A 27930-nucleotide genomic window follows, 5' to 3' on the forward strand; every position below is an offset into this window, starting at 1 on the left:
TGGAAATGTATACAAATGTGACAAGCTACTCTGTATTCACTTGATCTGAAACAAACTTGTACCCTTGAATAAAAACTGTCTTACCAGAAAACTTTTGATATTACCTGCTATAGTAAAGAAACAAATGCAACAAGTGGACAATAAGAACCAGATATTTATTAAATATAATTTCAAAATTACATGAAGTCAGACAGATCAGCTTGATGAAATGATTAGTTCACTGGTGGAAAATGAAGGGTTACAGAAATCACTGAATGGGTGTGTGACACATGCTGCATGTCTTATTTGCTTGCAGGCATTTTTTTCAAACTTCCCAAGTACATTTAAAAAAAGCCTTCCCGTCTATTTTTACTATTTAGATTTTCTTATCAATGACAGTAACAACCAAATGCACATGGGATGGAGCGCCTGGAGGTTGTTTGGAATTAGTTAGTCCAAATGGTTCTTCCAGTCTTGTGATGTTATCGGTCATTTTACTAAACAGATACCATAGAAATGCTCAAGTTTGCACCAGATTATCTTGATGACAAGTGTGTAATGCCAAGTATTTAATCTATTAAAACTATTCTTAGTGAGGATAAAACAACCATCCAGCTAACTTGCTAACACTCCCTTCCACATTGTACAACCCCTGCATTGTGTTTTGTCATTTAAGAAACTACAACTGGACACTTATAATCCGAGCAGTGCACAACAAACAAATTACAAAACAAAGATGAGCATAGTTTGTGTGTGTGCATGAGTGGAGATGGAACCGAAAAACTGGAACAGCAAGCTCTGAGCTTGTTTAAAGATGTGAGTTAGTCCCGTTTATTTCAGGCCTTCTACTGTGCCCCGACTTAGACGTCACTCTTCCGCACATACAGATGTCTCTTAACATCCATTCCAGAAAATAATTAAAATTTAACATGCAAGTTCTGCTTTAGAAAAATATGAGACCAAGGATGGTTATGTCTGTTTTTTCTCCTCAATTAATATCATATTTTCTTATTCTTTTTTAACTGTAATACCACTATTTCAGATCTTCAGTTACTCATTTAATAAGGAAATACTACGTACATATCAGCTGAGCAGAGGAAGAAAGAGGGTGAAAGGGTCTAGGGTTTGGTGCTCTCTCTGTGTTTCATCCCCTGCATTCCCACACTCAAGCTAGGGGAGAGGCAATGAGAGAAACAATTCTGCAACATTATCACAATATTTACATTGCCACAACATCACAGTAAGGTAAAAGGCGGGAGGTGTATGTGTGTGTGTCTTTCGGGAGGACAGCCTCAAAGTCCAGAGGGTGAGGGGACAGACCAGAAAAGGAGAAAGGGTGTAGTGTGTCAGGCTAGGCAGCGTGTGGGCTCTCAGTCGAAAGAGATGAGCTGTGCCTCTGCACTGCCAGGCACAGCCTGAGGCGCCTGTGGCTGCTGCTGCTGCTGCTGTGGGCCACCAGGGGGAGGCATCTGACAAGAACAAAAGATATTTAAAGTTACACAGAAATTAGGTGTCACATTGGTATTTTCACAAACAGATTTTCATGGTATTTCACCAGGAGAGAGCAGAAGTCTTTTAGTTTAAAATCTATTCCTCAAATTGAATTCTGTACCAAAATTAAGCTGGAGATGCTGTGAAAAGTTTTCACTATGACTGACCTGTTGGTACATGGGCTGCTGGCCTGGCATGTACTGTTGTTGTGGGGGCATGTTGGGATCCTGTCCAGGCAATGCTGAGATCATGTTCTGCATGTTGTACGGCTGGTAGCCCATGTAGCCCATTCCGTTGGTGGGAGCAGCCTGTGTCATGGGGGGCATACTCTGGGCCTGAGAGACCACATTCTGCACAGCATAGGGGGACAATTAGTGGGTTAATCAACAGCTTTAAGGAGATGTGGTAAGAGTGGTCAGAAAATTAAAACTAGCATCTAACATACCTGGTAGCCTTGTGTGGGTGTGGGCTGATAATTTGAGTAGGGTGGACTGGTAGTGGGTGGAGCCTGACCAGGAGGAGGAGGCTGCCCATTGGTGCCTGCAGCCTGGTACATGTACGCATTGACCATATTGGGATCTAAAGGAGAAGACACAGTCAGTCGTTGATACCAGAGGAAATGTTTCTTCTCCAAGTGCAAAAATAACCTCTGAACACTGTCACATCAAACAGTTCACAGATATTTTGAGCATTCATTCCTTTGATGAAGCTCCTCACCTGTGGCAGGACCAGGCATGGCCTGGTACTGTGGTGGTGCAGTCTGACCTTGCTGGTTCATATAGATGTTGTGCATAGGTGAACCCTCCACAGATCCAGCGGGACTAAAGGTGCCTGGGTAGCTAGGTGGAGCACCAGGCTGGTACACCACCCCTCCTGCCACATTTGGAGGCAAAGACTGCATCTGTGTAACAGGACATATAATTATTTACATAAGTGTTTACTCAAGATTCACTCAACTTTGATAACCAAAAGATGCCTTTCTGTAGGAGACTCTTGACTTTAGCGATCTCAGTTTTAGTCAATGACTACATGCTTCTTAGACTAGTCTTTGGCTAACAGCTGGTATTAGTATCTGCATTGTGCACCTGGGCATAGGGTAAGGAGAAAGCAGGCATTTGGGCTCTCATCTGAATAGTGTGCTTCTGCTGCTCGAGACGCATCTGCCTCTCCTTCTCCTGCTCCTGAAGGCGCTGGATGGCCAGCTGTCTTTGCATCTCCAGGTACTCCTAATGTTCAAGGACAAACACTTGTGAGCATGTTCATAAATATTATATCAGTTTTCTCCGTAAAAGAAAAGAACCTGGTTTGTCACCTGTTTCTTCTGCCTCATGATCTCAAGTTTCTGTGCCAACTGAATCTGCCTCTGTCTCTCCGCTTCCTCCGCAGCACGACGCAGCTTCTCTCTATGCTCGTCCCGAAGGGCATTGAGAGCTGCCCGCGCGTCACGCACCTGAGCCAACTTGTCTTGCAGCCCCTCGTAATACACTGCAGCCAACATAAATGATTTGATAGTCAGAGGAACAGACTGCCATGCGTGTAAGGAACAAACTCACGGAGAGATGACACTTACATCTCTTCTCATCCAGCTGGTTGAGAATGTCCAGAAGTTGTGGATGCATGTTGTTGATGGACTGGAAGAGTGATAGCACAGCGCTGTCGTTGGTGATGCTGCGCCCACGCATGTGGTTACTCTTCATGCGATTAAGAAAGGTGGTCACGGCATTCTGCAGAGCCTTCAGGAACTGCTCATGATTCTCCTCTGACTCCCCGTTCTGGTACTGCTGCTGAAGGGCAGGAATAAGAGGGAAGTTATTTTTGGTTTGTCATAAACCTTGACATAAAAAACTGAAATGTATGAAACTTGAAAGAGGGTTGAACCAGATCTGGCAATGCAACAACTTTGATGAAGACCTCTGGGAATTATTTAGTTCAAAGATGACCACCTACATAATGACGATGCCATTGGTAAACTCTAACCTACATCAGATCTTAACGCAGGTCATCATCTTACCTCCACTATGCTGACTGGCTGGGCAGGAACATGACTCTCTACTGGCTGGCTGATTGGTGGAAGGGGCTCAGCCAGTGGCACAGGCGCAGGTGCTGAGGGGGTCGGACTCTTGCGAGACTCTTCCTGCTTTTTCTCCCAGTATGTTCTATTCAGGTAACGTGCCAGCTGATAAGACAGATCACAATCAATGCAGGCAGGTTGTACAAAAATCCTTGTTTCTACCTTAATGCAGGAATTGAAGAAATGAAGGAAACTATCGTACCTCTGGGTCAACATCTTCAGCTGATGGAGCAGAGGAGTTCTAAAGAAAGTAACAAGTTTATGGTACAAGAAATAATTGCAAAGAAATTTAAAGTGCGGCAGTTGTTAAAAATGAGAGGAAATCTTACCACAGGAGGAGTGTAAAGGGTGCTGACTGGTGGTGCTGAGGAGGTCACTGGAGTAGGATCAGCTTTGGGGTACATGGGATAAGAGTTCTTCTGCCTCTGCAAGTGCATAAAAACATGTTTGTAAGTTTTTACAAACAAAAGGGAATAAAAACACTTTGTTAGATTTTCACTGTGCAACCTACCATCCGTTCCTTCTCCTCAGCCTCACTTTGAGAAAGAGCAATGGCCAGCTGCAGCTCCTCCTCCTCCTGCAGCGCTGCCTCATCTCTTTTTGGAGGCATCTGGTTTGGAGGCAAGAACAAGGTGGAGGTGACCAAAAATCATCACAATTTTTACAATTCCACCAAATAAAAGCAATTTGATCATTCAAGACCACATACAAATCTAATTATCCTCAGGGGGACATGTATAAATACTATAACTAGCTCAACCATCAACTTTCTTCAATAACCTAACTTTACATTCCTTTAACTAACCTGTGATTGTTGAGAAAGTGGACTAGTCAGGTACTCAGGAGGCAGCTCAGCAGGGCCTACAGCAGGGGCTTTTCCTTCAGCTTTCCTAAGTGGAGGAGAGAGGGAGGGGTGGCTGGTGAGGAAAAGGGATCAGGGAGGAAAAACAACCTTTTAAATTAGAGGAGAGCATAATCTCTCCAAACACAGAAAAGGATGAGAAAGAGGTGAGCAAGTGACTGCCTTGAAAAAAAACAAAAAAGAAATGCTCCAAATATGCTGTTTGATTCACATGAAGATAGCCATAGCACTTAATTCAACAAGTAAAAATGATTATATTTTTATTTTTTTCAAGAATGAATCCTGTTTTTTCAGCTTAGGTAAAATGTAATAACTTATAGGCAAGGGGGAATTAAGACATGGCAAATAAGGAATACATTTACACATCTATGTTAAAGGAAGTAAGCAAAAAAAGTTAACGACATTTATTTATCTGCATCTTTAGACGACACACGGGAGTTATCACACATAATGGTGACCATGAACAAAACATCAAACCTCACAAGCATTTTTGGCCTCAATTACAAAGTATAGATCTATACCTTAGCAAGATAGTAACCTACTAGAGTTGGTTTCAGCTAGCATAAACCAGAGTAAAGTCAAGAGTATCAGCATTTCAAACTCAGACACAGAAATGACCACATTCTGGTATTGAAGGTCCAAAGACTCACTTGTTAAGCAGCTCAAAGCAAGGCTCACACACACGCACTTCCTTCTCTATGCCAAACTTGGGAATGGTTGAGTATTTTGAAGAACACTTTCCACAGAAAATCTGGCCACAGGCTCGACAGTGGTGCTAAAAAAGCAACGGAAACAAAAATTGAGGTCAGCTTCTGAGCTATAATCATTCACAAACACGCTGCTGTATCTGAATGACAGAAGCCGTAAACTCTTCAAATGCCCTAGTTTCAAGGAAGCCCGGCCTACCTTTCTTGTCATAACCCCAAACTGGACTCTGCACCTGTGGCACTCCTCTGCATCAACCCAGTCTGGAGCCTGAATGAAGCAGACAGACATCACTTAGTGTAACAGGTACAATGATCCAGCAAAATCAAAGGAGCTAAAACTGTATTTTTCCTCTCTTCTCAATAGTTGAGAGCAAAGACTGTATAAAACATGGACGTAGCATCCGTGACATCACCCCTCTGTTCCTGAAACGGTGAAATGAAGCCAATCCGTGGACGCAGCCACATTTGTCATGACGCTGGCTGTGAGTTTCCTTTCGAACAGCTACAGGGCGCCTGTCTCTCACATGAGCTAAGCTGTGTCTCAGATTGGCCAATCAAACAATCCTAATAACTTGTGAACCACCAAGTGAGAAAAAAATTAACTCACCGTACAGTGTGTGCTGATACTGAAATCAACCCAAGTCGTTTTTTGAAGCAGGCTGTATGTATGCTTTTTAATTATGAAAAAGTCCATTTTTATGGCTGCATGTGTACTTGACTTCTGGTCTTTCTGCAGCCAGAATCAAGTGAGTTCTCGACAAACAGCAACTTTTAGGACTCCTGAACAGGCTCCATTTTTTTGTGGTTAAGAGTCATAACCACATCCTAATACACCTAATGAACTGATACAGCACTCACCCTATATAACCCAACTCTATAACAAAACAACTCACTCTTTCAGCAGCAAACATTGCATCACTCTCCTTGAACTCAGGGAACACATGACCTGTGAGAAAGAAAAGAGATCAGTAAAAATATGTTTTCTTTGTATCTTTTACAGCTTGACAGGATTGTTAATATTAATCTGAATATTTTAAGAAGTCCTACAGAATTTAGTTTAGAAGTACTTGGAGGAAAAGGAAAGTAAAGCACTGCATTTGTTCACTTACCTTCCACTTTCATAATCTGGTAAGTATCTTGGACCACCTTATACTTGGGTTCGTTGCGGAAGGCATGAGCCCAAGCCTGGATCAAGTACAGAATTTTGTTTCTGACGTTCGGTTCAGTCTGCTTCTGGAGGTAAATAAAAAAAGTTCAATAAAATCAGCCTTTAATATTCACATTTCTGTTGTCGCATCTCAAGTATGTCAGAGCATGGATGTGTTTGACAACAAGAACTATGGAGGGAAGTCCCTTACTTTGGTCTGAAAAAAAAAAAAAAAAACTCAGTCATGGGGCTATGACATCACCAGGAAGTACAGGCTAAAAGCTGCAGGAGCTTGTGTCACATGACACAGCAAGACTCCAATCAGATGTCGCTAGCTTATGATGTAATGCAGCCAGCTTACTGGCAGCAGCAAGAAGTTTTGACTCAAGAGTGGGAAGGTGACAAGTTTGTCTGTCTGAACAGTGAAAGACTTGTCTTCTAATTCGCACAGTGTATTCACATAAGACAGACAAAGGTGGCGAATTTAACATAGTTACAGAGATATCATTCAACTAAAAAATTTTGAAACGAAAGAGGCCAAATGATTGTAATTCTGCATTTGTAGCACTGTTCATCCTTTCTGTGACGTTTTTTTAATATATCATCAACAGCTTTTGGACAACAGGCCCACGGAAATAAATCCAAGTATTTTACAATATATTCTTCTGCAAACAATGTTAAGGCCAGCCAAGGATTTACTGGCTGAAGTCTTTTGTCTTTTTGTCTCTTGATTCCTGTACTAGGAACAAAAAACAGTAACGGGAGGTGTTTACTTTTAGGGTTTTCTGCCAGGTAGCTGTGTCATGAAGTTACAAATGGCTAAACCCTAGTTAAATAGTGCAAGGGTAGTTGTTTTTAGAGGTTGCACTCTCCCTGCTATGGGTCTGTGAAGTATTAAAAAATATTTTCAAAGCCACAATGTAAAGGCAAACAGAGGCCAAGCATGTCTAAAGTAAAAAGGTTTTTGAGAGAATGTCAACACAGGGACAGTAAAATATGGAAACTGATGGAGACAAAATCTTACATTAAGTGGAGAAGAGGTTCACTCACCTTGAGTAAGTCCTTCAGTTCCTCCATAGTAACTTTACACGCCACCTCATCGTGGACAGTTTGGCCACAGTTCTTCACCACTGACTCCAGGACCTAAGAAGTGAGGCGACATGCTATACGTGATGTCATCTATCTTACACACATTTCACCACAGCAGTTTGCAGAAAAGACGGGGAAAAACAGGACAACAAATCTTACCTCAAGTGCATAGAGAGCCACATGTGGATTTTTGTCATTAAGCTTTTTCTTTATGGCCCCTATAGCATACTTAGCCCTGCAAGGATAATAAATGTTATGTCTCAAAAGTCAAGACAATAATGTTATTCTGATCATCAAAAACATGATTTCTTAAACAAACTACTTAAACAGGCATGGATATGTGAGAAAACAGGCGGGAAACACTCACTGTGCATCTCCCTGTCGAATGAGATCACAGATCTGAAGAATAGATTCCCAGTCAGTCTCCAGCAGCAGCTGACTGGTGGCTTTATCTGCAATAATTACCAGTGGTTAGAAAGATACTGTATGCGGTCTACTATCTATTCCGTGCAAGCCATACCAAGGAACAAGTAACAGGCCTCTTCCTTAAAAAATACCTATAGGAATGAAGTTTCAAGAATTATGAAAGTGATTTTTTGTATTGATATCAATGCTCAGGTGCCAGTTTGATAGGCTAGACAACAGCAAATCTGACAGTGAATACCAACTCCTTGTATCTTATGTATATGTTCCTAACTGAAACTGATTCAAAGGGTGTCCAACCCACTTTCTGATCAATTGATATACTCCATTTTTTATCTGAAGACAACTCAAGAACAGCAACTTGTTTTTGTAAGCCAGCATCATTACACGATGTGTTTTTACACCACACAGGAAACATTACTCAATAGCAAATCCGAGACGATTTTAGAACAAATATGCTGAAACAAAGTGGTTCATAGATCCTGATTCCCAAAAAGGATGAACGACGAAATCACCTAAAACCCAGATAAGATGTTTAAAAACACATTCTGCAGTTGGTTCTTTGTTAGAGTTTTCACCACAGCGTATGACGATGAAGACAGTTTTCAGCATGACTCATGAAAGCACGTATACCAACTGCGTGAAACGCTTTATGTTTTACGATAGATGAGACTTCCTTTCCTCGACAGCACAAGGATGAGCCAGATCAATTAAACACCAAGTAAGGTTCCACTTGCCAACTGAATTTCCAAACCAATCTTTTCGCTGTGGCGCTGATCTGATATAGAGGAAAGATCAGTCACTAGCTAGTTTTACCTGTCTGGCAGCTACATGACAACCTGTTGTTGGCCTAATAAACTTGCAGTACTCGAAGTATCAAACACATGACAATGTTGATCTAAACCACCCAGCTTTGCTTAACACCAGTTTTAAAGTGACATTAATTTGGTGGCCATGTACTACAAACAACGTTTAAAAACGTATGTTGTGCTGTTATGGAGCATAGGAGACACAGTTAAGCTTCACCGCAAGCTGTAAGAAAACACGTCGATAATTTATGAGTAAGACTGACAGTAATCAACAAACACTGTTAAATTGAGCAACCATGTTAATTAATTTGGTCATTCGTTTGTCCGGGACTCCATACAATAACAGCTAAACTGTTAGCATGCTAAAAGCTAGCTGGCCTGGAAGCCACAGCCCTGGTTAGCGTCGGCCAAAACAATACGCTTGAAAAACATCGCACTTTGACTCGTATTTGTTTAATAAAGTACTGACCCTACGAATGGGGTGATAACTTACCAAGAAGTCTCTCAAATGTGCCCCCGCCTTTCCCCATTTTCGATTTAAAGTCTGAAAGCAGATGTCGAGGTGTCTTCTTGAGTCAAACGGTGCTGATATTTCCACCACTAAGGTTAGCCTGCTAGCTTCTCTGCTAGCCACAGCTGTACGACGCTTCCTGCTTCCCACTTCCGGCGTCAAACAACAACATCATGGGAATCCTGTCCCTCTAGTGTCTGAGAAACACAAATACAAGGACATGTAGGAATTTGAACTTACTTAACTTATGACAGTATGTTCTTCTTTTAGATTGACCTGTGGTTGTTTTACGGAGGACAAGCCTCCATGTAAACATAGCAATTAACTTGTGTCTTTTCAGGTAAGTCTTAACATCCTTTCATGTTATCTATGTGGATGCTTTAGGATAATAAACTTTAAGTGTTTATTCTGTCAGAGCACTCCTTCCAATAGTTTAATATTCTTTCCACCGTTTGCTTTCAGGCTTTTCCCCATGTTTTATGTCAAGTACACCAGAAATAGTTGAAATGTGCAAAACAGTGCACATACTGTATATAATGAAAGTATGGATTTACATGGTCTTTCTGGTACAAGTTTCGTTGAGTTCTTTTAAAATACATGGTTTATATTTTCATTACAAGCACATTAACTATTATATGAAAAACAGGAAATGACAAACCCCTCCGTACAGCTCTGATTACACATGACCTGTTAGTGCTTCTAATTATGCAGAACAGTCTAAAAAAGTAAATCAGACTTTGTTAAATAAGTTAAAGGTGAGTTGGCAGCAGAGTGGGGTTTAAGTCATAAGACATCATTGGTTTATGGTTTAACATGTATGATTATAGTGAAAGTATACTTTTATACCTATTTTGAGACATTGATGTTATTATTTTTTTTTGTTTTTAAATATTTTTTGGGGGGCTTTTTATGTCTTTATTTGGAGAGAACAGGACAGTGGATAGAGAGATTGAGGAGTGATATGTGGGAAAGGTGCGGGCTTGCCTCATGGAGAGCTTAGATCACTAGGTTATACTGGAGACCCATTGCCCTCATTATTTTAAAAGTAAACAGTGAATTGTCTCGCTCTATGTTTTTCTCATTACAGCTGTACAGTAAAATAGCACAGGCCTCCTTACTGTATTCACAGCATTACACCACCAACATTGATACAGGCCTCCTTAGGTCATATATGAGTCACTACCTGGCACTTGGAACACTGGCACCCATTGTTGCTTTGGTGCTGTTACAGTCTGTAAAGTGTTATTGTGTGGTTCTGTCCTCTGCTGTAAGGGACAGAAGGAGAGAAAAACCACTAAGAGCCCTGCCTGCCTACACAATTGTGATTTTCATACAATTAAGTGAAGTCTGTAGCAAATGGAGGCAAATGCCATGGTGTGATTTCCAGCAGTAAAATCTAGTTTGAGTTTTACTTTAATTAAAAAAATTATATCAAAACAAAATTAGAGCCTCCTCTTGGCTTTAACTATATCTGCTTTCAGATTTCCCCACAGAGGGTTATTTGATTGAAAATTAAGAGGATGACACTTAAAAAGCTTTGGACAATGTCTCATGAATAAGCATTAGTCCACTGTGGTTTGCACTTCACATTACATGCTTAGAGACAGAGATGCTGACACACTCATCTAAACTTCTTTTCAGTGGTGTTTTTGTCAAGCACTATCAAAGGATGAGATTTTATTTTTCAATGTGATTCGGACAAAGAAAAGCTTAAAGATTGTTTGTGCAAACAGAGCCTGTTTGCTTTCCCTGTGCGATGGAGGGGGAGAATTCATAGACTATGAAAAAGAGTAATTTTCCTTTTTGTTCTCTAGTCTCGGGTAGCAGAGCTAGGACTAAAGAGATGTCAGAAAAGAAAGGGAGGATCTTTATATATCTCTCTAGCTTTCTCACACAAACACACACACACAGATCTGTATGTACACACATCCCCATTGTTCCATTGTTCTGCTCTGCTCGGCTGAACTCCTGATAGTATTTACATAACTGAGCAAAACAACCATCTTTGAATTACCACAATAGAAGCTCACACACATTGTAGCTTGGTATATTTGATACATCTGTTGTGACAAAATGTGAGCACAGAAAACATTCCCCTTAGAAGTGGATTTTGAGAACACTTTATTGTTTTTTTCAATGATAGAGACAGAACAAAAGGTTATGAAGTTTATCAGGTATGAAATCTTGAAATGAGTTCCATTTTCACCAAACAGCCTCCTGCGGCTTTCCAGAGAAACAAAAACAAACTGGAATAACATTAAATAAAAAATAATTACAGGAAGCAAAATTGGAAGAGAGATATCAGGGGCATGTTTTGGGGACCTGACGGGATTGAGACATTTTGGGAGCTCAAACATAACCTTTGACCTGTGTGGCAGGTGCCCTGCGAGGACTGCTTTCTCCACTGCTGAAGGTGGGAGAGCCTGGGATGCCAGGTGGACTTGACCCAGCATAGAGCAGAGATCCCCCAATGAGGAGCAAGGCCGATGCCCCCCAGCCGATGTAAAGAGCAGGGCCGAGCTCACGCTTGTGTGGGGCTGCCACATGTGGATCGTAGAAATCCCTGATGATGGAGTGGGCCGTCCAGCAGATGGGCACAAGGTAGAGGAACCCTGCGATGGCAAAAATGGCGCCAGAGATGCGAGCGATGCGAGCCTTGAGGCTGTTCACACCAATGCACTTGGTACATTTGACTCCGACAACCCCCAGAGCCAAAGCCAGGCCGCACAACAGGATGGAGAGCACTGTGAGGCCTCGGGCTGCCTGCATGTCACTGGGTAGAGCCAGCAAGCTGTCGTACACCTTACACTGGATCTGACCTGTACTCTGCACGATGCAATTCATCCACAGGCCTTCCCAGATGATCTGAGCTGTCACTATGTTGTTGCCGATGAAGGCAGTGACTCGCCACAGGGGGATAGCACAGACTATCAACCCACTCACCCAGCCTACGATGGACATGATCAGGCCCAGTAACTGCATACCTGTGGTCGCCATGGTTGAAGATGTTGCTGAAATCAGTTGTTAGAATTTGTCTTGGTTTTATTTCAGTGTTTGTTTCGGTAGTCCCACAAAGAAAAGTGACAGTCTAAAGAGCTGAAAGAGTCGTGTTCCACCACTGGACCTTCAGTTCTTTGACTATTGTTGAGCCAGGCTTGGTTGGATCAGGACAGGTATCCTTACAAAAAGGAGAAAGAAACCATCGTATTATTTATCTTATTGTTCATAGAGCTGTAAATTATAGCGTTACACAAATATTTACAACCTTCCGACCACTCACAGCAATAAGCACTACAATAGTGAAGCAGAAAAGGCTAGTGAAGCATGTATTTATCATAATTATTTTCAGACAGGCTTTGGAGGCCCATGTTTAGTGGATTCCAGTCAGAAGCGCAGAGAATAGCCGTCTTTGACACAGCTGTGGGTGTCTTGCTACGCCTTGCTGGGTGAGTGGATTATCTCAGAAAACATGAGGAGACTGTGAACACAAGCATCTTTCATGAAGACTTGTAGAGTGGGCCAGGAGAACCTATATGTCATCTATTTATCCCTGCTTTCAGAATCCACATTTGTTATCGATTCTGTGTATCAAACTCCCTCCTGAACCACCAATCCAGGGGTTCCTTCACAACAAATACAGACCTCTGGCAGGTAGAAAAATGTCCTACTAAAGGGATTTTATTTAAATCAAATAAACAGTCATCATAGAAGAAAATTTCTTTTGTTACATGGAAATTCTCAGATCAAGAATAATAATTAAAACGTGAATTCCCAAACTGCAACATATTTTGTGTGTGCATTTCTAGGAACAATCAAACTGGAACCAATAAAGTGAGGAACTCTAAGCAAATGACTGTGCCCACTTGGAAGGATTTGGTTGCATGAGAGCATTCTCATCCATGTACCTCAAGCTACAAGTTGTTAAAGTGATACTACATAGTGATTTAGCTATAAATGTACAAGAAAAACTTTCTTATCAGTGTTCAAACTTTAAATGTGTTAACTGTTGTATTCGTTTGATATTTTTGGAAAATGTACCAGAGCTGAAATAGTGCTGATGCAGGATATTTACCTCAAATGGCGTTCTCTCACTGCTCCCCTTGGTCCACAGTTTGGTGCCACCACTCCTCTGCTGAGTATCAGCTGGGGTGCCCGCTGTTGTGAATGATGCCCCTGAGAATCAGCGTAGGCCACAGAAGGGGAGGCTCTTTCTCAGAGGTCAGGTGAACTGAAGTTGCGAGAAGCTCGAGCAGCTTCAACACCCAGGACTGCACTGGAGATGGGGCTGCCCTCTGAGATGCCAGCGCAAGTCTGTGTGGCAGTGGGCAGAAGCATGCGCTTGTGTGCACGGCGGCGTCAGTGTGTGAATGAGTGAATGTGTTTGAGTGTGTCTCCCAGTGCCTGGTGTACGAGCACAATGCCCTGCTGTCTTGCTGTGCCCTCCCTCGCTGCTCCTCGTCAACCTCTGTCCCGGCCCTGCATCCCCTCACATCCATCCGACCCAGGCAGCCATTTTCTCCACTCTTTCGACTTTGGCTCACTTGTTCATTTATGAGAGCTTTTCTGTTTCTTCCACCCTCTTCTTGCCTTTTCAATCTGTTTATGGCTTTCATTGAAGTTTTCGAGAGTAGGGAGTCAGTCCTTGTGCAGTCTCTTGTTAAACATGCTGGCAAAACGAGGTCTATTACACTTTTCAGTACGGATTGATCAATATATATTTAACATATTTTATTGATATGTAGACAATCAAAAGCACAACATCTTTATTAACTCTGTGGATTTATAAATGATGAAGTAAGTGTGTGGTTTAGATGCTGCAGAAACTTGAACAGATTGTCAGGGGGGCAGCATTTTTGCTTCCATGCAGGCGTCCAGGACTGAAGAAAGGATGAAGTCTGTCTGTAAATGTATCCATAAAGGTGTGAATGTGGACTCCAGATTCAGCACAAAAGAAGGACACACGTCCCTCTGTGTAGTCCACAAACACGCCCACTGTTTTTGGCCTCTGCTCCAGAGCCAGCGAGGTTACAGGAGAGGTGTTAGCAACGTACTGGCCTCCAGGCTTCAGGCCTAAAGTCCAGAAACCATTAGCAGGGCAGACAGTGAACTTGCCTTTCCTGTTTATGGACTGTCTGACCACACCCAGAGTCCACTCAATCTTCTCCCCGACCTCCACCTCCCAGTAGCACCGCCCACAGCTGACGCTCTCTTTGGCCAGTATGTTTGCGACACGGTCGAAGCGCTTGGGGTGATCAGAAACCTCTTGCATCTTGTCTGTTTGTCTCACCTGTTTTCTGTCATCTGAGACAGAAAGAGAGGGGTGGGCTGTCTTTGCACTTAGATTGACATCCGCTGAGAAAGAAGGGGGAGAAGTGGGTCAGAGAGCTTGGATATCTTTAAGGCTAAGGGTGTAAAAAAGTAGTTTGAATTTTGTAGTGTCACCATTGACTTAGAGAAAATGTAACACCCTCCTCAAATATCACATCTTCTCAAAAGTTCGGGATTAGACCCAAACATTTGTCCTTTGTCTCATCCTCTAAAAACATGTTAGTCTTGTTTCTCATATTTGCTTCTGCATCAAAAAAGAGGCTTACCTGTGTATTTCTCTATCCTCTTTAGTTCTGTTAAAGAGAATCATGGGAATAAATATTTTAACTGATATGGATTGTCACTTCTAATTCAAAACATTTGATAATATTTTTTTTGTTTTTACCAGATTTGGAAAGCCTGTTGACTTCTGCCTTCATTATTTCCATCACCTCTGACAAAGCACGCCGCGTGACCCCGACACAAGGGTCTGATTCAATGGTAACCTTGGACCAATCCTTCATCTCCGAGGGACACAGATTGGACACAATGTTCTGCAGGACATGAGCAAACACATGCCATGTCAAGGACTTGTTATCCTTTATTATCATCCTCAGTATTGTTGTGTCTGCTGAGGTGAATTACCACAGTGACTTGCTTCACATCTTCACTTTGGTCTCCGTTCCCAGGGGTCTGAGGCTCAGGGTCAGGGCTTTCTTTTCTCAGCACCTGAATCTCCTGCTTCAGCTCCTCCACGAGTGTCTCTACTCTCTTCTCCTCCTGGCTCTGCTTCTCCTCTATTGCTGCAACCAGCGCTTTGTGACTCTTCTCCATCTCATTTACAAGAGCAGAGAAGACCTTCTGACTCTCCCGCACCTCTCTGAGGTAAGAGTTCTGGAGGGGCATATGAGTCATCAACTTCAAAACTTAACATTTCTCATCAAATGTTTAAATGCTACACAGGTGTAAAACAAACCTTTTGGAGCTGGAGGGAATATTTTAACCTTTCTATCTTCTGCACCCTTTGTTGAATCATTTGCTCCACATCTATAACCTGCATTAGTGACATGAGAGCTCACAAACATGCAGAATAGATCGCATTTCAAATCTCTATGAAATGACAAAAGTACCTTTTCCTCTTCAGGTGGTTTCTCCGGCCGAATCTTTCTGTAGTTTTCAGAAACGTCAGCCAGGATTCGGTTGACGCTGAGGTCAGGCCTATCCGTGAACAGTCTCCTACAATGGGGGCAGTATCGGCTCTGGTGTCGTGCCCAGTAGTTGCTGAGGCAGGACAGGCAGAAGCTGTGTCCACATGGAGTGGTTACAGGGTTGTTGAAGATGTCTTTGCACAGAGGGCACAAGAAGTGCTTCTCAGAGAGAAGGCTGAAGGTAGAGGCCATTTCCTAGAACCACAAAGGGAAGTTTTGTTTGTGGCTTCACATGTTTATGGGGAAAAAGCAGCTGACAGTAACATGTTAACACTAGACTTTTTGAATTAAAGTTACTAAGAGGTAACAGCATGATCAAATTGGTCTGGTATCCAGAAGTACTCGATAAACTCTGAAATAGTTGGAGCATTTTCTTGTCAGCTTTGCATAAATCATTAACAGTTTATGTAATTGTATTATATACAGCTCTGTAGGTTAACAGGGAACAGCTTTATCTAAAGGTTAACAACAATATGTAAGAAGGTAAGATGCCTTGGTGAGTTTGTGAAAAAATGAAAAGTTCTGTCACACTGAAATGAATGGATAAATGTGGCTTTATGTCAACATCAAAGTGAGAAGGGGCCCAACAACAGACTTATGCCATCCTTAGTCCTCTACCAAATTCTGGTGAAGTGAGCTGTTTTAATGTGTTCAGAATAGTTTTTAAGCTCAAATAGTCCATGGTCTTCTCAGAAGCTCACACACAACAAGGATTGATTCTAAATTAAAAAAGGGGCAATATGCCTCTCATATTTAAAATGCTTATATAAAGTTACATTGCTAGATGTTCATACTTAACATATTTTCAAACCATTACATGCTGTAGAAACCCCTAAACCTACCAATGAGTCACTCTAAAAATACTGTGAGATTTTCAATGATGAGGTCATTACATCAGGATCTCAGCACTGGTTCATAACTAGTTGGAGCAGTGGACTTCAAAACTAATGCCTGCTAATAGCTCTGCCCCTAACAGAGTGCTGGTAAATCAAAGGGAAGGGGGTTTGTGGAGCAGGGGTTCTTAAAGAGACAGCAGCTAAAGTAAAGTATTTTGAATAGAGGCAGAAATAAGGGTTTTCTAAAACACTACTGCGAGAAAATTGTGTGTTTTTAAGCTTTGTGTATAATGGGGGTACCAGAGGGCCAGTATATAGCCTAAATAAGGCACAATATTTCCTCTTTAATGTACATAATATGAGCATTAAAGAGGGGGTAGTAGATAATATGTACATTAAAGAGGGGTATTGTGCCTGTGTTCATTTTTAATGATGCTGTCAGTGATTCCGAAGTGAAACATGAAGGACTGTATAGGACGCTCAGTGTTAATGAATTTGGACAGTTTTGATCCACTTGTCATCCTTATACCAGATACGGTTCAGGGAACCTTTTTCTGTTGTCATAGTTATTAATTTTACTAACACAAGCGTTTGGTTTGTACTGTGATTTCTTAACCCATTACCCCATTAACTCTGCTTTAATTAAATATTCATAATATAATATTAATAGAATGTCCCAACTGACCTCTCATGGGGAAGATTGACTATTTTAGAAATAAATTCTGCTTTACTCCTAGCATTAAGAAAAAACAACTTGGAGGCTATATGTGAGTCTGTAAAAGTCTTTAAGGACATGTATGTATGAATCCTCAACCACATCCTCATCTCTTCGCTTTGAGCAAAATCCCTGACTCACTATGTCCTTCATGATTTGGTGGGTCAAAATAGTTGTTAATATCAAGACAAGATGACATGTATTTCTTCATTTATTTTGCAATACAGAGGAAGTATTTTCACATTTTCTGTTATAAATGCCTTTCCCTGCAATTCACCCTAAATATAACATGGGTATGATGAAACACATCCATTTTACATAACAAATTTAAGAGTTGTGCGTGATCTTTATGGCTGCTAACTGGGCCAAGTCTATCTCATAAAAGTGGCTCTATTTCTCAGTGTGTCCTTCTGGTTTAATAAAGGTACAATAAAAAGCTTTTAATAGGCAGTAAGGTCAGAAATCATCGGTCTAATCTTGATTTATATGTGACCTTTGATAAGCTTATCAAAGCTAAATCACACCTGTAAAGTAACAAGATGTCAGGTCGTTAAAAAAATGTGGTGGAAGCAAAAGTTACATAAATCACATTTTCACCACTGAAATCATTTTAAGGTGAAGTATAGAATAAAGGACTCATCATGTTAAAAGTCGGTGGCTAATGTCAAGCATTAGTTGAGCCAATGTTGCTTCAAGGTGTTTGTCGATAGATATCTCATCATAATGTATTTGTATTTTTCATTTTAAATACGCTTCCAGGCGAGCTGTGTGGCACTCTGACTCTCAGGGACGACATGTTCTTGAGTAGAAAGACATTCCTCTCATATTGTGCAATGACACACACACACACCAAAGACCAGATCTGTAATTCTTTCTATGATGGAAAGAAATACCATCTGATCCTGTGGTGAGAGCTCCCCACAGTAAAGCACTGCTCTTTGAATAAAGTCACCCACAATGTTTTCTTTTAGTGAGGTAGAAAGAATTTCTTTGTATTTGAGAAACCATTAGGAAACAGAGGACGGAAGCCAGCTTTAAGATACGATGTAAAGTATGTAGTCAAACAGGTAGTAACTAAAGCGTTACATCACCAAGCAACAACTTTAGAACTATTACTTTTGTTTTCGTGGTATTTCTGACTGCTTTGTGCTCTGATATTCAAGCAAGAAACACTTGGATTATGCAACATATTCATGAATGATTAACAGGTCTGACTTGTGTCTGTGTGTCAGGTAAGAAAGCAGAAAGTTTACTAGAAATAGATCAGCAACTACTTTAAAAACACTGACTTACTCAAGTGTTGACTCCTAACTTCTCCAAGATGACGACAGGCGGCCTTTTATCAACAGTTAATCCTGTCCAGGTGACACTGAAGTCACAGCTTCAGGCAAACAAACCCATAGATGATGCAGGTGGTGAGCGCTCAACAGGTGCACTAAGGTGTAGCTGAGTGTGTGTGTGTGTGTTGACTTAGAAATGGGTTGGCTTTAGACAAAAGAATTCTCAGCTGAGACTCCACCCCTGTTTTGTTATCTGAGCTCCACGTCCACCTACAATGAGATACCAGGAAACAATGAGGGGTGCATAAAATGTTTGGCAGTTATATAACAACAAACTCACATGTACCTCCATGAATCGCAAAAAAATATTCAAAATACAAATTGATATAAGGCAGGCGTTAGATTTACCATCATCAAACATTTGTGAGTCCTTTGATTTCCATTGCTGCTGCAAAGTTAAGAAAGTTGGCCCAACCTAAAGGATTGATACATTCCTTCATCTTTTCTTTCAAATGTCTTTTTTTATTGAAAATCAATAGCAATAGAAAAAAAGGTTGGTTCTGCAATGACATTTTTGTTTTCTAAAATACAACAACCTCCAACAAAAAACGTATAAATGATAGAGAAAACTTCCTCTCACCCACCCGCCAATTCAATCTCAACATCAGAAAGTAGAAAGGGACAAAGTCAACTGAACAAAATAGATTAAACAATAAATGAATTATAAACAGATTATCCAAACTGACAAAGTGATGAATTGGAAAGTACTAGTAGGAAGACAAAAAAAGACAAAGGAACAAAAGAAGAAGCACCGAAGCACCAAAGAAGCAAAAGCTAAAACTATGACTTTTCATTTTGGAAAGTAACCTTCTGGAAATATGCCAAAGAAAGTGCCCAAAGGACGTGGCACAACTTGATGGTTAAGGATTTCTGAGATAATTCGAAAATAAAATGTCTAATATTTAGTCAAAGTGGGACAGGACCAGTACATGTGTGACTTTACATTTATCGCAAGTGGGGTCAACCTCAGGGTAAACGGGCTAGGTTGGTTTTAGAAATATGAATTTGATGAACTGCTTTAAATTGCAAAAGAGCATGCCTGGCACATATTGAGGAAGCGGGTATATGTTTCAGTGTTATCTGTAAAAGTGGAATTAAAATCCTGCTCCCAAGCAGTTCTGATAGCAACCAAAGGAGGGCAGACATTCCTTTATCTTTTGCTACGTAAATCAGAAACAGAATGGTCGTATTAGGTTAAAGTTTCTCTGTCCCAGATCAACTCAATGCTTTCATGGACGCGATGCAAAGAAGCGATTTATGAAGATAGAGTTGAAATTAAGCCTGGCAGGAGGAGCCACTCTATCCTCCATGTGCTTTATAGCCACATGGGCTGTTCCTCCTGCTGATCCACCCACTGCACCACCCATAATCCCATACAGAACCATCCCCCCTGGCCCCTCAATGGACCCTACTAGTGCACCCATAATAGCTCCTATAGCAAACCCTATCCCCAGTCCTCTGGCCAGGGAAGTTCGAAGCCACCCATTGTCCATCTCTGCCTTAGCTCTGATCTCAGCACCAGAGTTGCCACTGTAGACATCTTTATCCTCCTCAATGTGTTTCTCTAGCTCAGTCCATGCTTTCTCTATCTCTGCTGACCTCTGTCTCCTCAGCCTTTTCTCCTCCTTCTTCACAAAGTCCTCAGCCTTCTGGAAGGTGCTGCTGGTGAAGAATCCCCCTCCCAATGACGCCACCATGCGTTCAATCTTCTGGAGCAGCTCTCTGTCTTTGCTACGATCCCTCCAGCTCTTGCTGAAAACATGATAGCGCCCGTTGTACTTCTCGATCAGCTCTCTTAGGTACCAGTCAGTTTTCTGTACCTTCTTTTCCAGAGCGGCCCCCTCCAGGTTTCCATCGTAGGCGAGAAGGACCATGCACCGTCTCATACAGTGTCTCCCAAAGCGCTTCCTCAAAAGTTTGGGGGCTCTCAGATCATTCAGAGAGATATTTTCCATGTCAAAGGCAACAAGGAAGGCGTGAGGCCCAGGGATGCACAAGCACTTAGACCTTCTCAGCTCTCTCTTCCTTTTGGCTCCAGATATAACGTTATTGTACATGTTCGGACCATTGATCACAGCCACTCGCCTTCCAGCTAGTTCACCAATATTCTTCCTGCTCTCAGAAATGCATGTTGTATCTTTTGAAAACTCCTCTCTCCCCAGTATGGCATTTGTTAGTAGAAACTGTGAAGGTCCACTGTTACCAACAATCATAAGCCTCAGTTCTGTGGTGGATCCTGTAAAAAACATAGTTCAGTTTGAGAAAAACAAAACAGAATGTGAAAGTTAAAATGCCACAATTAGGTTAATAATTCCCTCAAAAGTCAGATTGTATTTTGACTGCTCTTTAGCATGTAAGCTAATGACATCTACAGCAAGCCATGCTACATTTACATTATATATTGATGCAGTCAGCTTACCTTTCTTCCTTTTATCCATTTGTCAAGTTTATAAGTTTGAAAGTTCTTGAATTCTTTGCTTCTCAGGAGACTGAACTCATCACTGTAACGCTTGCAGTTACTCAATGAAAACAACATCCTCAACCTTTTAATCCCTCCCCCCTATCTCTGTCTCTCTTTCTCTCTCTGTTGATGATGTTATTAGGTAACAGGTTTAATATTAAGTGGAAACTATCCCGGGGGGTGTGAAGCTACCAGTTGGCAAACATTCAGATTTATTGACTATAAAAAAGGGAATTAATCTAAAAGTTATTATTTACATAAGTTTGGGTGAAATACTGGATTAGATGATGATCCTATTTAGATAGAGGAATACTTGCAGATTTTTCAATGAAGTTCTGTGAATGGACACTCAAATATATTGAAGTATTTTTAATAAATACTGTATGATAAGTTTTTTAAACATTTGGTTTGATACACATAACAGTCTGTTTTAAAGGTGACCTAAAGTTACCCCACTGACTACTGACCAGACTCTTTCTTTCATGGGATCAGAAAAATCAATAGCTCATTAAATTACTGTGGTGTTGTGTGGGTAGAGCACAAATTTGTGTTCCAAAATTAGACTACTGTCATTATGCACAGACAACTAATGTCTGTGTTTACAATGATCTGGTCATGTTTAACTTCGCCCCATGCAGAGAGGGCATTCCAAACAGTATTTATGACAAGAGGCCAAACAGGGACAGGCACCACAGAAATCAATAATAAAAGAAGATTATAATCAAAAAAAGAATAAGACTATTGGAAGGAAGAACAACATTAGATATCACTTTAAAGAGAGGTTTATGGGGAGGTTTTGCACACACACATTGATACTAAGACCTTGGTTGACTGCTTACTTAATGCCTTTGAGACCTTGGTTCACTGCAGCAAAATAATTCATCAATTATTATTATTATTATTATTATTATTATTATTATTATTATTATTATTTTAACCTGTAAAAGAAAAATAAAAAAAATAACTGATTTAACTGACTTACATATCATCTGTGAAAATATTGTTATTCCTTTGGTCAATAGCATACTGTCTTTAAAGTGTGAAAACTACTAAATGACATCATGGATTGAGCATAAAACTGCACAAAGATATATACTTTTTAAAAATATTTTATATTTGGCCTGATATGATGGCATACAGTCCTACCCATGCACTGCAAATGAGCCTGCTGAAATTTAGGCAAGTGTTTATGTCCTATTATAAGTGTTTGTTTTATTTTGTTTGTTTGTTTGTTTGTTTTTAAGTTTCAACGTGAGCAACATTCACCTGACAAGTCCAGAAAAACGCCATACCAATGACAAATCATCACACCCTTAATGCTTTTGCAGTGCAGCGCCCCTCTGCGGTCAACTTCTGAAGACAAAAGGAAGAAAGACTTACGTTAACGTATCCTGTTGTGTGACGTCACACACACAGGAAGTAAATTCAAAGGATGTAAACACACCACGGATGACCTTTCTTCTGCTTGTATTTTTAAAGCTTCGGCTGTACATCGGTTACTCTTCAGTTTATTTGTTAAAATGATGATACCGTTTTTAGTTAAATGATTTTCAACCTGGTGTTTGTTACTTAAATCCGTCTTGAGCTGGGCCAGTACTTTGCTACGCCTTGTCGTCATGGAAACTTCGATAATCATAATGTCATCATTAAGCCACCAACGGCTGGAGCTGCAGTAAAAAGTCATGTCTCGTGACCCAGCGGGGGACAGCCTCATTTATGGATATAGACCGCTGACTGTGTTTGATTGAAACATGTTACTAAAATGATCAGACACACGTTTCGACAAGTTGCACGTGCTCTCTCTCACGGTCAGCGCTGTCTCTCAGACACTTCCGGTGGAGGAGTAATTCAATCTGAACCATCATGCTCTGCAGATCTCATCAAGCAAGCGTCTCTCTACGTACACGTGAGCCAGTGCCCAGTTTGTCTGATTGAATATTTCAATGCAGAGATGCACACGTCTGCAAAAGCACATTCATGCATAGTGTTTCAGTCAAGTCTTCTATCAGGAAATTACATGCCATGCCTATAAAAGGTCTGCTAGATTTTGTTTTAAATCATCTCTGTCTTTTTCACAGTGGCCTTACTGTCTCAGAAGGTGCTCCTACTGCAATTTCAACAAATACATAACCAGAGAAAATAAAGATGATATAATGACTCAGTGCCTTCAGCGAGAGACAGAAACACTGCTGCGTCTTAGCGATGTAACCTGGTATGATCATCTATCAGCACTTCCATGTCAAATCATTCTGTATTATCTCAAGTCTCCACTAACATTTTATTTTTGTTCCTCTCTGCAGCATCTCCTCAGTATTTTTTGGTGGTGGGACACCAAGCTTGGCCCACCCCTCAATCATTGCTGCAGTCCTCGACACTGTTTCCAAACAGGTGCACATCCCACAAACAGCAGAGATTACACTTGAAGTTAACCCCACTCCTGAAGGAATGTCAAAGTTGGAAGACTTTTGCCATGCAGGGGTCAACAGATTCTCCATTGGAGTCCAGGTGAATATGCAGTCTGTAAAAGAGTGATTACAGAGGACTGTGAATTAGGAATATGAGTTGTATTGTTTGTCTTTTAGTCTTTGCAGAATGAGGATTTGAAAATTCTTGGAAGGGACCACAATTGGCAGCAGGCTTTGCAAACCATCAAACAGGCCATCAGCTTGTGCCCTGGGAGGGTGTCTGTGGATGTCATGTTCGGACGGCCCAAACAGACCGTTGAATCCTGGGAGAATGAGTTATCTGAGCTGCTGAAGGTGTGTGACCACCACGTGTCTCTGTACCAGCTGACCTTAGAGAGAGGTACCCAGCTGTTCAAACAGGTACAACAAGGAGAGCTGTCCTTGCCGGCTGATGATGTGACATCAGAGATGTACCAGTGTGCCAGGAGGATGCTCCAACAGAATGGTTTCCTGCAGTATGAGGTGTCAAACTTTGCAAGACATGTAAGTGCTCACCATGAAATCAGACAATGATGTCTAATCAAACAAAATACAAAGCATTAACAGCGTCCTTTAAGGTAACTGAGCAGGAAATAAAAGTGGCTTTTCACGCAGAAGATTGCTGTTAATTATAGGTCTGAGTAATATGTCTGACTAATTTTCAGCTTCTCTGTTTTGTTTGGTGAAAACTTGTCTCAAACAACAAGGCGTCACAAGGCAGACTCCTGCTATGATTTGCACCAATTGGCCTCATCAACATTCGAAGTGGAACAATCACAACATCACAATAACACTTGATTTTCCCGACAGAACGCAGTGAGTCATCACAATCTGAGCTACTGGAGAGGGAGACAATACATTGGGGTCGGCCCAGGTGAGGTATGATTCAAAGTGCTTGTTTATGAAAAGTGTACTCGTGAAAGGGTTTGTCTGAACACTTTGATGTTTGTGGCAGGGGCCCATGGACGGTTTGTTCTTCAGGGAGAGGGAGGTGTCACACGAGAGGCCCGGACCCAGACTCTTGAGCCTGACGTGTGGATGTGTGAAGTCCAACAGAGGGGACATGGGACACGTAGGAGGATTCAGCTCGGCCATCTTGAGCTGTGAGTTGTAGTGTTTTTCCTCTAATTTGAGCTAATTTGGTCTTAAGGGGCAGTTTCTGTTTCCAAAATTGCTCTGTCCATGTGAAATGTTGCAGTAATGCATCAGCCAAACAGGGTGAAATGTAACACAGTGTGAGAAACACAGTGTTAAAGATCACTGTACATGTGTTTGTCCTGTCAAACATTATGTCCCTGTAAAAAGCTTTTATTAGTCCTGTCCTCATTATGATCATGGTGTAGTCACACTGAAGCTCTGAAATGACTGATAATCATAAAAGATTTTTTTTTCATTTGCAGTTTGGAGGAGGTGTTGGTGATGGGAATGAGAATGACGGAGGGTATTCATCACAAGGTGAAGCTTTGAAGATACCTCATTTTGAATGAAACAAAACCACATTTTCAATCAAACACAATCCTGTGAAACAGACTATGTCAGTATTTACTAAAATGTGATGGTTTTTCTGTTATTTTTCTGGTCATTTAGCACTGGGAGCTGTTTAGCCCTGACCTGGGGCTGATGGAAATCTTTGGCACATCCACAGAGGTCCAGGAGTTTCTACAAAGTGGAAAACTTATTCTTGATGAAAGGTGATTTTTGACTTTAGAGAATTTTTTATTGTATTTTTTTGTTTTTATTTTGGGAGTGATGGATAAAGGAGGTCTCACTTTACTTTCTAGAAGTGATTCACATAGCTCAGGGGGTCTGCAACTTTTACTATCAAAAGAGCCATTTTCCCCCTTTCAACCAAAGAAAAGTAGTCTGGAGCCACAAAACATTGCACAGCTGGTTACGTTTTGTAAGGTTTATTCTTTGTCTATTCTTATCTGCTATAACACGAGGAGACCCAAAAGAGAAGTGTAGTGTGCATGTGTGGGCCAACTTTGAAATGAATTTAAAGCTGAAATATATTGGCCTAATTGAGTTCCATATTTGTGCAAAATTAATATAATAAAAACTAGCCCACTTTAATATAAAAAAAATACATAGCTACAGTTTAGCAGTTTAATAAAAATTAAAAAGAAAACTAGGATTATTTGGGACTCAAGCCCATTTCAGTGTGCTGTGTGATCTTTTCTGTCAGAGCTGTAAGATGTGACTTTGATCTCAACTTTCCGTAGCAGTTCTGAAACCAATCTCTTTCACTGCAATTTAATTTGGTACTTTTCAACAAATTCTTTTCTGCTTGTCCTGAAATGTCTTTTAATGTTATATTTTTTGTTGTTTACTAATTTCTCACCACATATCATTTGCACATTTTAGTTGACAAACTATGAAAACATATTTTTTCTAATTCTACGATGAAAAGGTACCATTTTGAACTTTAAGGTAACTGTACAACAAAATAAACAAAACAAAATAAATGAGAATTAGATTGAGAAATAACTTTTATTTATCTTGATAGGGTTTTTTTTGTCAAGGCCAGAGGGAGCGACTACAAGGAGGCTAAAGAGCCACTTGTGGCTCTTAAGCCGCAGGTTGCAGACCCCTGACATTGCTGATTTGACCAAACAAACATTGTGATAATCAGGAAAAACAGCTTTGGTTCCACACACCCTGAAAGCTAAATGTTGTGAATCAAATATAAAAAGAGTTGTGATCTCTTCCAAGAACAAGAAAAATCAATAGTTGCAACTGTATATGTATGTCTTTAGTACCTATAATTCATATTTCTATTTTCTTACCAGAGGTCTGCGGTGCACCTTCGATGGACTGGCTTTACTGGACAGCATGCTCCCAGCTCTCCTTGTGGAGCTGGAAGGACAAATTAGCCCTAGACTCAAAAGGGACCATCATGCTGGTGGAGAAACAAAGAGGAGACTTCCATCACAAGATGACACCTGATAAAATAAGGTAGCTCTCAGGAAAGTGCAACTGAAACAGGAATACATCCATGTCTATTTCAAAATGGTAACTCAAACTACCACAAATTGAGCAACAACTGTGCCTTTTCTTACCCTGGTCATTGAGAATTAAAACAGACGTGTGTATATTTTTCATGTTTCATATTGTATGAATTCAGTAACTATTTCCTACCACCCCGGGTGCTTTAATGCTGGAGCTAAACATAACTCACTAAGTTCCTAAACTAACGTCTCCACCAAACTATCACTCTCCTCACCAGCAGATAACATATTGGAATGACGCGTGTGCCTCTCAGCCTGTGTCTGTGTTAACGACACACGTGATTTCTTGCTGTTCTTGTAAAACACGTGCCAAGAAAATGACTGTAACTTCGTATCACTCCATGTTTTAGCAGTCACACTGAGTAACAGATGCACTTCAGCGTGTGATCATCACAGATAGGGCGCTTGGTACAATGTCACACGTGAATACAGCTTCATATAATAGCTGCCTGTGCCTGGTCTTTTCACTCTGTTAACTATAATAGACTGAGTGCAATGTGAATGAGAATTAATTTCCTGGCTGGCTCTCTCAGGATCATTAGTGCAACCTATAAGAAAAGAGTAACTGTCTGTTTTTTGTTTGGTGTCTTCACAGATACCTGGGTCAACTGGAAAAATCTCAGCTCATTTTACATTTCTCTTTTTCCTTGGGTTTGTTTGTGGAGAGTCTCATTAGCCTGGCAGTTGTAACTCATTAAAAAGGCACAATATTTAGTATTTAACAAACAAAATGGTAGATTAACACTAAATAGTCAATTAAGATTAAATGGAACATTGCTATTTTCCCTTCATTTCAAAGGACAGCTCAGAAGAGACAAGAAATGTGGCAAGAAAAAAGTTGAGGAAGACATGCAGCAAAAGATTTGGGAGGGCTGCAGCAGGAAGGACCATGATCCCTGAAGCTTTGCTTTAAACATTACTTAAATCTGATGCCCAAAGCAGGTAGTCCAAACCTTATTCTTGGTAAATAAAGACCAGAAGGTATGAAACAGCCTTTTAGATGAGAGCACAGTAGGGCTGAACAATTTTGTAAAATAATGTAATTGGGATTTTTTTTGTACCAATATCGCAATATAGCATGTGATTTATTTATTCATTTTTATTTATTTATTTATATTATTTTATTTTATTATTTTATTTATTTATTTATTTATTTATTTATTTATTGGGGGGGGGGGGGTATCTTCTGCATTATTCATTAAACACAAGCAGTAAATCATTGTATAGTGTGACCAACACAACAAAGAATACTGTTAACACATAAACAATTCTTTCCTACGTGTTATAATGAAATGAGATATATTGATACGAATAACATACCTTTATCTAACTATTACTATCACAGTAAAGCATATTGACCAATTTAACTCCAAGCCTTGTAGACGTGTAATATAGTTATCATTAATCACCTTAAATATAATCAGAGAAAGGAACAAAGCACTGCAGAACAACTGGCCTGGTATGAACAAAAATGTGAAAAAAAAAAATATGAATCCTCTCTTCTTTGATTCTCACAAACAGT

At 40.6% G+C, this 27930-nt stretch overlaps 5 protein-coding genes across 10 annotated transcripts; 1 reads left to right on the forward strand and 4 right to left on the reverse strand.

Annotated features, from left to right (window-relative positions):
- Nucleotides 1-136: 136 nt before the first annotated feature.
- Nucleotides 137-9247, reverse strand: hgs (hepatocyte growth factor-regulated tyrosine kinase substrate). 5 transcript variants are annotated; one of them, XM_074695766.1, is made up of 20 exons: nt 9072-9247; nt 7714-7798; nt 7506-7581; nt 7308-7400; nt 6220-6340; nt 6004-6056; nt 5310-5378; nt 5054-5178; nt 4347-4458; nt 4053-4151; nt 3871-3966; nt 3744-3782; nt 3482-3646; nt 3041-3254; nt 2783-2955; nt 2556-2696; nt 2188-2371; nt 1916-2049; nt 1638-1820; nt 137-1448 (listed from the first exon to the last, which is right to left on the reverse strand). In XM_074695766.1, the coding sequence occupies exons 1-20, from the start codon at nt 9106-9108 to the stop codon at nt 1350-1352; spliced, it is 2298 nt and encodes a 765-aa protein (XP_074551867.1). In that variant the 5' UTR covers nt 9109-9247; the 3' UTR covers nt 137-1349. The 5 variants fall into 5 exon arrangements, with proteins under 5 accessions (XP_074551867.1, XP_074551869.1, XP_074551866.1 ...); XM_074695768.1 differs by having other exon boundaries at nt 3041-3251; nt 4347-4431; nt 6220-6343; XM_074695765.1 differs by having other exon boundaries at nt 3041-3251; nt 6220-6343.
- Nucleotides 9248-11193: 1946 nt separating this feature from the next.
- cldnk (claudin k) lies at nt 11194-13461 on the reverse strand. The gene is made up of 2 exons (XM_074695769.1): nt 13162-13461; nt 11194-12267 (listed from the first exon to the last, which is right to left on the reverse strand). Exon 2 carries the CDS (start codon nt 12084-12086, stop codon nt 11439-11441), a length of 648 nt encoding a protein of 215 aa, XP_074551870.1. The 5' UTR covers nt 12087-12267; nt 13162-13461; the 3' UTR covers nt 11194-11438.
- Nucleotides 13462-13867: 406 nt separating this feature from the next.
- Nucleotides 13868-18519, reverse strand: btr02 (bloodthirsty-related gene family, member 2). The gene is made up of 7 exons (XM_074697204.1): nt 18449-18519; nt 15527-15799; nt 15373-15450; nt 15042-15290; nt 14803-14950; nt 14684-14710; nt 13868-14441 (listed from the first exon to the last, which is right to left on the reverse strand). The coding sequence occupies exons 2-7, from the start codon at nt 15794-15796 to the stop codon at nt 13897-13899; spliced, it is 1317 nt and encodes a 438-aa protein (XP_074553305.1). The 5' UTR covers nt 15797-15799; nt 18449-18519; the 3' UTR covers nt 13868-13896.
- A 1205-nt stretch (nt 18520-19724) lies between these two features.
- LOC141809384 (GTPase IMAP family member 4) lies at nt 19725-20942 on the reverse strand. The gene is made up of 2 exons (XM_074696374.1): nt 20915-20942; nt 19725-20731 (listed from the first exon to the last, which is right to left on the reverse strand). The coding sequence occupies exons 1-2, from the start codon at nt 20931-20933 to the stop codon at nt 19725-19727; spliced, it is 1026 nt and encodes a 341-aa protein (XP_074552475.1). The 5' UTR covers nt 20934-20942.
- A 1422-nt stretch (nt 20943-22364) lies between these two features.
- On the forward strand, nt 22365-27447 carry rsad1 (radical S-adenosyl methionine domain containing 1). 2 transcript variants are annotated; one of them, XM_074696663.1, is made up of 9 exons: nt 22365-22862; nt 23035-23168; nt 23257-23461; nt 23539-23904; nt 24208-24274; nt 24356-24503; nt 24801-24855; nt 24988-25091; nt 26190-27447. In XM_074696663.1, exons 1-9 carry the CDS (start codon nt 22719-22721, stop codon nt 26344-26346), a joined length of 1380 nt encoding a protein of 459 aa, XP_074552764.1. In that variant the 5' UTR covers nt 22365-22718; the 3' UTR covers nt 26347-27447. The 2 variants fall into 2 exon arrangements, with proteins under 2 accessions (XP_074552764.1, XP_074552765.1); XM_074696664.1 differs by having other exon boundaries at nt 24211-24274; nt 26190-27446.
- Nucleotides 27448-27930: the final 483 nt, after the last annotated feature.

Source organism: Halichoeres trimaculatus, unplaced genomic scaffold (genome assembly GCF_033239565.1).
Source record: "Halichoeres trimaculatus isolate MK-OKI-2021-1 unplaced genomic scaffold, fHalTri1.1 fHalTri1_scaffold_20, whole genome shotgun sequence".
Taxonomy (NCBI): Eukaryota; Metazoa; Chordata; class Actinopteri; order Labriformes; family Labridae; genus Halichoeres; species Halichoeres trimaculatus.

Excerpts from the sequence above, each read along its gene's own strand:
- hgs (XM_074695764.1), bottom strand. The coding sequence starts at position 9,108 with ATGGGGAAAGGCGGGGGCACATTTGAGAGACTTCTTG. Across the intron at positions 6,057-6,219 it reads CCAGATTATGAAAGTGGAAG|GTCATGTGTTCCCTGAGTTC; the intron begins GTAAGTGAACAA and ends TCTTTCTCACAG. Across the intron at positions 4,152-4,346 it reads CACTTTCTCAACAATCACAG|ATGCCTCCAAAAAGAGATGA; the intron begins GTTAGTTAAAGG and ends CCTCCAAACCAG.
- cldnk (XM_074695769.1), bottom strand. The coding sequence starts at position 12,086 with ATGGCGACCACAGGTATGCAGTTACTGGGCCTGATCATGTCCATCGTA.
- btr02 (XM_074697204.1), bottom strand. The coding sequence starts at position 15,796 with ATGGCCTCTACCTTCAGCCTTCTCTCTGAGAAGCACTTCTTGTGCCCT. Across the intron at positions 15,451-15,526 it reads AACCACCTGAAGAGGAAAAG|GTTATAGATGTGGAGCAAAT; the intron begins GTACTTTTGTCA and ends TCACTAATGCAG. Across the intron at positions 15,291-15,372 it reads ATTCCCTCCAGCTCCAAAAG|AACTCTTACCTCAGAGAGGT; the intron begins GTTTGTTTTACA and ends ATGCCCCTCCAG.
- rsad1 (XM_074696663.1), top strand. The coding sequence starts at position 22,719 with ATGATCAGACACACGTTTCGACAAGTTGCACGTGCTCTCTCTCACGGT. Across the intron at positions 23,905-24,207 it reads TGTCAAACTTTGCAAGACAT|CAGAACGCAGTGAGTCATCA; the intron begins GTAAGTGCTCAC and ends TGATTTTCCCGA. Across the intron at positions 24,856-24,987 it reads CGGAGGGTATTCATCACAAG|CACTGGGAGCTGTTTAGCCC; the intron begins GTGAAGCTTTGA and ends CTGGTCATTTAG.